At 45.8% G+C, this 11,509-nt stretch overlaps 1 protein-coding gene across 1 annotated transcript in view; it reads left to right on the forward strand.

Moving 5' to 3' along the window:
- Positions 1 to 5,136, forward strand: part of LOC135389274 (uncharacterized) — a 70,180-nt gene extending 65,044 nt beyond the window's left edge. The window contains exons 9-10 of the mRNA XM_064619338.1: positions 234 to 374; positions 4,939 to 5,136. Of these exons, the coding sequence (XP_064475408.1) occupies positions 234 to 374; positions 4,939 to 5,103 (306 nt within the window). The 3' untranslated portion in view covers positions 5,104 to 5,136. The remainder of the gene's footprint in view (positions 1 to 233; positions 375 to 4,938) is intronic.
- The last annotated feature ends 6,373 nt before the right edge of the window (positions 5,137 to 11,509 follow it).

Here is an 11,509-nt window from a genome sequence, read left to right on the forward strand (position 1 = left end):
GTAAGCCACTTTTGTGGCAGTTTAAGTACGTGGGAATTCTCAAGAAAGTACACAGTGCCTCGACACACAGAAAGCGAGTCTGCGGAAGAGTGAAGGAGGGGGATGTAAAAAAAAAAAGAAAAGAAAAAGAAACCACCTGTACATCCCCTTCCTTCACTCTTGTACACTGTTCCTCTAAGAAAGCTAGCTAAAATTCCGTACAATGTGCATGAGCTGTGCATTTTCCACATTAGGTATGCAGAGACGGGTCAAAGTACGGGCAGTTCCATACGTCATTCAAGGACGTTCTCGACAAGCAGCGCATAACTCGCATTCTCAGAGGAAGCACGACATCGGTACTCTCCTACGACGATAAGTTCACCGTACTAGCTAAGGTATAAGTCTTTGTTACAGTGCACGATACACTTTTGCGGTCTGTTTCAACGGAAATAGAAAGAGTGGAGCAGATTCAAAAAGTAGAGTGTATCCAGAACTGTCTTGCCAGTGTAAAATCTTCGTAACATTTACTGTTCTTCTCGAAAGCGACAAGGAATGTCGAAAAGGAAAATGTGGAATGTGTTCTTCAACGGAGGAAAAATTACTTCATGGACTGGGAAATCAATTTATCTCAGCATGTTACAGTATAGTGAAGTCACGTCGGTATTATTTTCGACGCCGTACGTATCGAGAGTGGCATCCTTGGCGTTCTGCGGTAAGCCGTGGAACGAATGGTAACGCGATGGTTAGGGATAGAGAAAAGATTCTATAAAAGCTGCTGAAATATGCATGGACTGATGCTCTAAGCAACGGAAATATGCCCTGTAATGTAATTGGCGATAATGAACCACGCTTATGACACTTGGCGTTCCTAAGACTATTTGCTCTGGCCCCAAGAGCACTCGCGATCCTCATTGCGTCCTCATCGCACCCTCGTCCGCGATGCCAGAGAGTGTCATCATGGGGTCTTCCAGTTATAGTAATTTGCGTACATCCTGCAGCTGTCAACCGGAGGACATATATATATGTCATCCTGCTGACGGCTGCAGGATGTACGCAAATTTAGAGTGTACAGGGTGTTTCACCTAAGGTGATAAAAAATTGTAACTGGCTACGCACTCGCCGAAGGATTGTCGGACTTCCAGCAATTACCTCCCGGAAACTTTTGCCACCATTGTGGAAGGCTTTGGACAATTTTTAATTGCTGGAAATTTATTTTTTTCAATTGAACTTTGAAAATTGCCAAGCGAACCTCACCTTTTTTTACAGAAATATGAAGTCCTCCACGGATAACTACACACCCAACCGAAACTATGCACAGTATCGCAACAAAAATAGTCTAAAAATTTTTGTAAAAATTCAGCTTAGCCCCGCCTGCTTGATGTCGCAAAGAAAAGCGCACGGTATTTGCGAGGAGACGAGGTAGTGTTCCCGCCTCTTGTCTTACCATTCTTTGCGCGGCGTTGACCTTGAGGTTGGTGACAACCGACTTATCACAAAGAAAACAAAACAACCGTCTTATCACAAAGAAGCCAAGACAAATGAAGGCGGGGACGCTTTCTCGTCTAGACGCAGATTTCGCGCGCGCTTCTCTGCGAAAATCAAGCAGCCGGGGCTAAAGCGTAATTTTTACTAATTTTTTTTCGACTGTTTGTGTTTCGATACTGTGCATAGTTTTTGTTGGGTGTGTGGTTATCAGTGGAGGACATCATATTTCTGTTAAAAAAAGTGAGGTTCACTTGGCAATTTTCTAAGTTTAATTGAAAAAATAAATTTACCGCAATTAAAAATTGTCCAAAGCCTTCCTCAATGATGGCAAAAGTTTCCAGAAGGTAAATGCCGAAAGTCCGACAATGCTCAGGCAAGTACGTCGCCAGTTATAATTTTTTATCACCTTAGGATCACCCTGTATAGGAGAAGTAAATTCGTTTAATACTGCGTTGTGAATTTCAATGCTTGCACCCATAAATTAGTGCTCCGGTTTGTTTGTCACAACCGAATTCAACCGAACCAGCAGTGATCATGTATAAACTACAAAAATAATGCTATGAGAAAATACAAAAAAATACAGGGGTACAAATGCAAAGTGAATGATTTCAATGGACACTCCATGCACTGGGTTCAATGTGCGATAAAACATAGCTTGCTAGATCTTCAATTGTGATCTAATTGCCATGAACATCCGAGCAAGGTCCCTGACGGGATGCTGTACGGAGCATTTCCGTGGAAGAGACAGAAAAGTGATGGCATATTACAGCGCGTGCTCGACATTCGATGGATGCTTTATACGTAAAAAGTAGGAAACACGGACGTTACTTTGGTTGTAACCTAATAGTCCAAGGAATTCGTCTCTGGAGTGTTGCTTATACATGAAATTCACGTAAAACTTAGGTACCTCACCCGTCGTTTGGTCTGACATGCTACGAGGACTCTCGCACATGTCCCAGATAACGTGTCATTGAATTTTGTTTAAGAAAACTACACCACCTAGAATCATGCGGTCAACGGCATTTGTCATTACTAGGTTTTTGCCACCTCCTGATGTGAATGTCATGTAATGTAATTACGTAAATATCTGGGAACTTAAGTCGAAAATTTGCCAAGTAAAGGTCACTTTTTTACCCCTCTAATGTGAAGAGCGCGTCTAATTTACTCAAATTAATTATAATTGACGGGGATATACAGGAGCTATCCCATCGGAAAAAATAGCCGAACATCAAGTTTTTGGCGCATCGGACCATAACTCGCTCGTGAATATCACTGTCAGTTATCATGAATTTAGGTTAATTCGGCACGCTCTTAATATTGGTGCGGTAAAAAAGTGACCTTTATGGGCAAAATTCCGAGTTTAGTTCGCAAATATTTACATAATTAAACTTACGATACATGACATTCACATGAGTAGGTAGCAAAAACCTACTAAGAACTAATGCCGTTGACCGCATGACTCTAGGTGGCATAGTTTTTTTTATTATTATTATTATAATTAGATGACACGTGTTCTAGGACACCTTGTATCGTATATGTTTTATCTGCGAAAGGAAATGCCACGATAAGGAAGATGATCTTACTAATTCTGTGACTCACCTAATCAGTCAACAATACAAAGGAAATGCCACTCCGGCATATTTATTTCAAAGTAGGCTGCATTAGACTTACTGGCATAGGACCTTTTATATTTTTTCTTTTTATACCGCGGCACCCATTCTTCTTGATCGAAAACAATCGAAGAGGAGTAACGGGAAATGACAAGCTGGTGGCCGAGGTTGAAAAACCGCAAAGAAGAGTTGGTTTCCACTGTAAACGTCGGCTCAATTCTAAAATAGACAAATGAAGAGCAGAAGAGCAGCCCTAGATGCAGAAGAACATGATCCTAGAGTGCTCATGAGACTGTCCCATTTTTGTCCCCAGATGTTGTCCTTAGGATCATCTCTGGAGTCTCATTCTAACACTTTGCTAACAAATTGAGAATCCTGTGGCGATATTCCCAGTATGTCATTTCTGCCCCACAGTGACATCCTCAGGATGAGTGAGAGATGTCAGCGTGTTCTTGGGGTAGGCATTGTACGTGTTTGTTACACATGTGGATTCGGATTGCCACGACGATTGCTTCGACGAGCCAACTTGCGGCGTCTTTGTCGCCCGCAATATGACGGAGAATGAAACACCATTGCACGCACACTGAGTAAGCCTATAGTACTATTAAAGGACTTCAAGAAAAGAATGATTGCTTGATTCAAAGTAAATATGGGACAAAAAACGTTTTTGCCGCTGAGTGACGGCAGTTGCCTTCGTTTTCTTTTCCGCTGTTCAGAGCGGTATGGATGAGGAGCACGGGGTTACTTTAGTTCCAACTTTTTGTACCGGCCTCAAGCGGTCACTTACGGCAAGGTTGTCACGGTGACTCGTCACCTATTACCAAGCACCCGCGGTGCTATCTGACCAAAATCATAGTTCCTAAACCTCGCCATTCTAGGTGCGCGTGGTCACCCGAACTGCATGTCATTTGGTTGCTGTCAGTGGCGGATCCGTGTGGGGGGGATCGCCCCCAAAAATCGTCAGTTGATACATTGGATTTCCCTCTCTCCCCCCCCCCTACGCGCTCCGACAAAGAAACCGCACCTCCCCCCACTTGGGCTCTGGATCCACCCCCGGTTGCTGTATGCATGGCAAAGCAGAACAATGTGCAAGTGCTGCGTGCAAGCCTCACTGAAGCCATCAAACTCATCGCCGTAATTGATACGCATAAGGCCTAACCGCTCCATTTGCTTACACCGGAACTTACTGCGTGAATTCACGTTAACCTTCTTACGTAATTCGGTGTCGCAACACTCAAAAACACTATCTTGAAGACGAAGAGCGTTTGTATCGAAAACAGTGATAAATACTCGAAATGCCTTTCCTTACAAAACCGTGGGGCGCCCACGAAGGACGGCGCCATTTTGTACAAGGTTAGAGTTGTAAGATGAGAGTTACGTTGGCTATGACTGCTGACGTGCAGCTCCCTTTGTTTTCTGTGCTTATGCTCGCCAGTAGTAATAAAAAGGCGCATTTCAGAATTTTCAGTTGAAAATTGGGAAGATATGCTCTTATACTTAGAAATAATAATGCATTTTTTAAAATGCCAGGATTATACACTTATATGCAGCATAAAAATTATCTTCACGACTTCCTAAATATGTGTTCTGCACTTCAGATTAGGCTTGCATGCATATACTGTCCCCAGAGAAAACGTGCATTTGCATTCAATCCCTAGTCCTAGTGACGATACACTGGACCTTTGTCTAACGGTACTAGGGAATCATTGGGACTGGATGAATCAGAACGGGACTGGTACTTTTATCCACGTAGCAAGACGGAAATTTTATAATGTCCGTAGATTGAAAAAACGTTTGCTGCGTCTTACGAATCGTACCTAGCAATGGCATATCCACTAACGTTGTATTGGACGACTGGTTTCAGATGTGCAAGGCACAAAAAGAGTTCGGCTTCTTCGGAGGTTGGCTTGTGTTCAGTGCACATAAGGACGATGTTCTTAACTCATGCAAGGACACCACCTACACAGACGGCTACGCTTTCCTCCATTACGTCAAGGATTACATGCGCCGCCAACTTAGAGAATGCTGAATGTGCTGAATAAAACAGTTCTTACCAACGGCAGATGCTCTTTTATATATTTCACAGAAATACAGAGCTATAACGATACAGGTTACGACATGTAGGTCAAGTGCTAGTGGGCGTCCGCGATTATTGGCTGTTTTGTACCGGCAGCGTGTGCACATATATCCCTGCGTGCTAGGGTCAGTTATAGTACTCGAGACTCCAATGAACTACAGGTGGCGCACCGAAATCCCAAGATGGCAGACGAAAACTGGTCTCACGAGCAAAGTGAGCATAGGGACTGCATTGTATTAATCATGTGGACTCTGTTTTAGTTTTTGAGATGCTTCATGAAAGAGGAATTAATTTTCTTTACAGATCATCTCATACTGTGCAGTTCAACTCGGAGATGTAGACAATGTGTTTCTGTCGTCGGAGTGGGTTTACGAACGTCGGGAGTCGAGTGACAAAACGAGGCATTGAGAATGAAAAAAGGCAAAGCGTGGATTAGCTGAGAAGAGTCACATAGCATATGTTATGTAATGTGTACTATAGTAGTCTGCAAGCACTGCCATTTTTGAGCTGCTGCTCAGATTGTCCCGTAGTATTTATATATGTGAGTGTAAGTCTGCGTCAAATTCCTTCGTCAGGGGGCGTTAAATGCGCTAGGCCGTGGGTTGAGATTTCAGCCCATGAGGCCAAAATGAATCTACAATCCGACCACTGTGGCGTCGCCCAATGATCACGGTTGCCTCGCTACGTAGAGCCACAAATAACAGGAAACTCGCAGATGGAATGATTGAAGGATAGCGTGTGGGGCATTGTCAGCAGGCTGGGAAGCAGCTAGGAGTGCAACGAAACTCTCTCCGATTTCGATCGATACATTCTTTATTTCCGGCATTCTATCCAAAAACAAGAGAAACGTGTACCGCTTCCTCTGCCCGGAGGCGCTGTCGGACCTGCTCTCGCTGCTGGCAAATCGCCGCTGGGTGGCCACGGCTACGCTGGAGTCGCAGATCCAGGAATGGCTACATCTGTACCGCAACTCGCTTGTTCGTGCAAATTTTCGACACAGGTGCACTCTTAGAAAAGGGGTGGCGCAGTTAGTTCCAAACAGAACTTCAACGCATAGCACGTTGACCACCAACCATTGCCACGAATGATAGGGGTACCGCTTCTGATCCGGTGAGCGAGGGGGGCGCAAGCGTTTTTGTAGCAATTTGTATATATGATAATTGCTTTTACCACCCTTTTACACCCTTTATCAGACGCTAGTTGACCTGGGTGGTAACACTAGAGGTTACCACCTTTTCACACCCCTTTTTTTAGAGTGCACATGTTCATGTCTTGTCGCCTATGCAGTGGTACGCGTAACATGAAAACAAGCTTGGATTGTACAGAAATGTGACGTGGCACACGCCAAAAACAACTGAGGGCGGCAGGGATCGAACCCGCACTTCTTGATTGTTTGGTGAAGTGCGCCAACCACAACGCTGAAAGGGTGTAAAAGGCAGCCTGTGTCTGGCTTATCCACGACTGTCGTGTTTCAATCTTCTATGTTCTGGGGCACCTTGCGAGGTTTGTATTGAGTTTTAAGAACTTTACATCACTGGATTGTAAGCCAGCTCGTCCGTGGTCACAGCCTGAGGGCTCCAATCGAGGACTGTGGCCTACTGTGACCATGGAGCGATTTTTGCACGTGGAAATGCACGAACTCCGCTGTCGAGGCCAACGAAAATTCTCCCGCATGGCAGCAAGAGAAGGATGCCATCGTATACGCGTTCCCAGTGTTGCACGAACAGAGGAACCTCAGTGTACAGCTATGTCATTGTGCGGCATATTAGAAGATGGTCGATAATGAGATGATGACGATTAATAAATATAGGTTTAAAATTAACTTGTCGTTGATACTGAAGGGGGCAGCTTTTCTTTTTCTGTTTCTTTCTTTCTTTTTCTTTTTTTTTCTTTCACGGTCTCACCAAACTGCACTGGCGCCCTTCTGCACGGAAACCCAGCTGAGCCGCATCAGGGCTAGCACTGCTTGGTTTGGTAATCTATGGCCCTTCAATAAGCGGTGCTTTTCAACTTATGAAGCATTATTATACGCAAACCTATCACTCTTTCGGACACTACCAAATAAAATGTGCAGTGAATGAACAAATGAACACACAAAATAATCATTGGGGTGCTCGTGTATCGTAGGGCTACCAGACCAGACCGATACTCCAGCAATCACACGATTGCCCAGTCAACTCTCATTGGCGAAACTCGCTTCCCACTACCGGCGTCGTCATCGGGAGTTCTCTTACTTTTCTTTCGTTTGTTTTTGTTTTGTTGTTGTTGTACTTTCGTTTTTGTTTTTTTGTTTTTTCTGGTAACCCGCCTTGACACCAGGCAAAAACATGACCGCCCGCGTCAAACCCGCGGACGCGAGCCAATCGCGAAGGAAAATGCGCCAATAACTTTCGAACCCAATAAGTTATGTGAGTAATAATTAGTTAGCACCTGGCCACTTTGCCTTGATGTTTTTGCCTCGATATTGCGTTTGTGGTAGCTACAGAACGTATCGACGAAGGTCGGTAAATATGGCACGTCTCCAAGGTAACCTCAAGTCCCTGAGATGCTTTACAGTAGCAGACTACAGGAATATGTGGACTTCTCTGTACTTCTGTGGAGGGTATACGGTTTGACATTATGAGAGTTTACTGGAGGATAACTCGCGCAGGTATTTCAGGCAGTGTCATTTTGGTACCACCTTGTGAACATGAGTTTTCATTCTTTTTTTGATAGCTGACTTTTAACGAATAACTGCGACCATAGCTCAAGCAATCCACGATCTTCACGAGATTATGCTTCCTGTGTCACTAAAGTTGGAAATTTCTAGTCTATCCGATAAGAAAACGCGACAAAAAAAAATATGCGAGCACGATTTTATATATGTATATATTCCGGAAAGTTCTCGTTTGAGGACAGCTACAGTAAGGCTCCCCTACGTACATGAAAACGAGACGTGGCCGGGGCAAAATACAGTGTTTTACTATTTACACCATCTATTTCAGAAACATACTGCTTTGTGGACTTCGCACTTTACTGGCAGAGTGTTCGTTTATTCAACTAGCGCGACAGGCGAGTCGGGATAGTGACGTATGAGAGTTGTCCTACGTCGTCGACTATAGCGACCTACATCGAAAGGAGAGTCGCTGCGAGTAGACTCTCGAGCACCTCTTGTGTTGAATCCTCGAATTTTAGAACGGGAGTCATTGTCACGTGGACTACGCCACGAGAACTTTTTTTGGTATGGTATTTTTGCCCAGCAAGAGCCAACGCTCGAGTTGCTCGAGTTCAATAAATGAACGCAACCTGAGAGGTGCGCCCACGTGTCCAGTTTATTTCACTTGGGTCATGATTGGTGCATACGTTGAGAAGACAAAAAAAAAAAGGACTTTTCCCCACGCATGGAGGGCGAAAACCCACCAAGAACGCGGGTACTTACGTGTAGAGCACTGCACGGGCCTAATTTTCTGGCCCGACGTCTTCTATAGATTCCAGCCCGGGCCCGGCCCGGGCCCAACCCTTACCCGACTGTTTCCATGCTCAGGCTCGGTCCCAGCCCGCCTCTGCTCTGTGTGTTATCGAGTTCCGGAGGCGTATTTAGATTTACTAAAGAGCACAGCGCAGCGAGGAAAAGGACGCAGCTAATTGGTGGAAAGGGAGGAGGTACACTCTAACCAAGCGGCTGTGTTTCTCTTCCGGCAAGCCGCTCTGTGTTTTGTGCTTGCTTGTTTGGGAAGGCAGCATCGGCGTGTGGGCGATATGTATGTACCTGGCGGCTCAACAGAGACTCATCTCCGCTGTACTGCGCATGCACTAGTGTTAGTTCCCCTTTCTCGAACACTCACGCGAACGAAATATGTCAGAACATGACCCTCGTGCCGAACTCTCACGCAAACAAAATCTGTCAGAACACCTCACCTAACTGACCCTCGTGCCGGACTCTCACGCGAACGAAATATGTCAGATGTGTATAGTGCACATGTGAAATCCAGACCCATTACACGAAATAAGCATGATCATAAAAAAGTGATAGTTCTCATATGAGAATACCATGACATCCCATACCCAATGGGGAAAAAAGTGACACGAAAATTCAGCTGTTCAGTCTCGTGAAATATGTTCGCTTACATGGCCGACCATGGCCGGCGTTGTCAAGCCCGTACACAGCCGGTGTCCTGTGACTGAAAACCGAGCCCGAAAGCCCGACCCGGCCCGCGGGCCGTGCTCGGGCTTCGAGCAAGCCCGGGCCTGTGCAGTGCTCTACCTGTGGTTATTTTCAAGTAGGCAGCGGAGTTGTAGAACAAGTGCAGAAAATTGGGCATATGCATACTGTGCAATATAGGGACGCTAACAGACGAGGACAGAAGGAACCACACAGGACAGGCGTCGCTCAACCTGAAGTGCAGAAGTAGATGCAGACATAAGTACATAAACTGGTAACAGGCGATACGTGCCGACATTCAAGAACACCACCCCACACACGTGCGGAACAACACATTGGACCTCCTAGATAACAAGTGTACATTTAACTGGTTAAGAAGGAAAACTCTTTATCGGACAATGTAAGAAAAGGCTTACTGACACATTTATCTTCCCCAGTTAAAAGAATGTGATGGGCTTCGATGGCCTCCCGAGTGATCTAGTGCTGACTTTCTATTAGATTTCATCTCCGACGTGGACTATGCCACAAAGTGCAAAAAGCAGCGGTTTACTCCGACGTCGAATGTGCCATTGACACGGTATGAACAAATGATGCAGGCCCTCGATTCAGCCATTATTGGAGACAGGCCCGCCGTTTTCATTCATGGTTTCCTCAGTGACCGTACGTTTAGGATCCGCCTGGCAACGACGCTCAGCTTACCCAGACGCCAGAATCTTGGGTTACCTCAGGGATGCGTGCTGTACACCTCCTTTTTAACTTTGTCCTCTCTCGTCTTCCCAGATCCTTACCGAGGTCAATGCCAGAGCTAAACATTTCCATTTACCCAGACGGCTTATGCCTGTAGGCATCGGGCAAAAAAACAGGTCAGCTCAAACAGGCTATCCAAGACGGCATTAGTGCGGTTGATAACTACGAGTACGTTAGCACCCGCGCGCTGCGACTTTCTCAGGACAAAACATGCTTTATACTCCTGGGGCCTGGGAAAGATTGGTCTCATTTGCCCTCGCTTTCCCTCAATGGAATACCCTTGTCCAGGGCGAAGACGCAGCGGTACCTTGTTATCGACAGCCGCCTGCCGTGGGCGCCACTCACAAAAGACGTAAAGCTAAATGTCTGTCGTCACAGAACCTTGTTCGACGGCTGGGAGGCCGTACATCTGGATGCCTACAATGCACGGTGCTAGCCATTCACCAGGCCACGACCGTCGCCAAGATACTTCATGGACTCCCATTCGCTTGTCCAAGCGCATCCGCGCTACAAGGCTTGGAGCAGCTCCACAAAAAGAGATTAAGGAATGCCCTCGGCAACGAGGCTGTGCACGCTGAGGCCCCAACCCTGCCACTTCTCCCGCTGGTCACTCAACAACTCCTCAGGCAGCTGACGCGACTCCACAAGACCGTCACTGGTAAATCCCTCATCGCCAGAGTAGTCGCACGCACTCGAGCTTTGCGGTCACTATCCGCACCTTCACCGAGGTGGTTGGGCAGGCTCAGTGGGTGGTTGGGCAGGTTGGGCGGGAGGTCATCGAAGCCCATCACATACTTGTAACTATGGAAGATAAATGTGTCAGTAAGCCTTCTCTTACATTGTCCGATAAGGAGGTTGCCTTTTTAAAAAGATAACTATATGCTTGTTATCGAGGAGGTCCGAGGTGTTGTTCCGCACGTGTGTGTGTGTGTGGGGGGGGGGGGGTTCTTGAATGTCGGCACGTGTCGCCTGCTACTGGTTTGTGTACTTATGTCTGCTTCTACAATACACTTCAGTTGTGAGTGACGCCTGTCCTGTGTGGTTTCTTATTCTGTCCTCGTCTGAGAGCATCCTCATATCGCACTGTATGGAGTGATAGAAGTCAACTATGTCGAGTTCTATTTGTTTATTTATCTAGCGAAATGTGTACTGAAAACTCATTATATGAAAAAAAAAAACTCCGAAATAAATTTGCCATTCCTTATTTTCCGTCACCCCTATGTGTACCAAGCGAAGGAACACGCATTTCAGAGCAGTATAGATGAGAGAAAGTGTGCACTGCTGCGCTACTCCGCACATGGAACATGCAGAACAATGAATAACTAAAAGAATCACGAAGTGCTAACACAAAATCGAATACAAATCAACACAATCAAAAGCCAACGGCGCTTTTGCTGAAATGTTCCTCGCTCAAGGTCCCGCTCGTACAGGAGCCGAAAGCGTCCAAAGTAAAGTTTAATAGTTATGGGT

The sequence above is a fragment of the Ornithodoros turicata genome, chromosome 3 (genome assembly GCF_037126465.1).
Source record: "Ornithodoros turicata isolate Travis chromosome 3, ASM3712646v1, whole genome shotgun sequence".
Classification (NCBI taxonomy): domain Eukaryota; kingdom Metazoa; phylum Arthropoda; class Arachnida; order Ixodida; family Argasidae; genus Ornithodoros; species Ornithodoros turicata.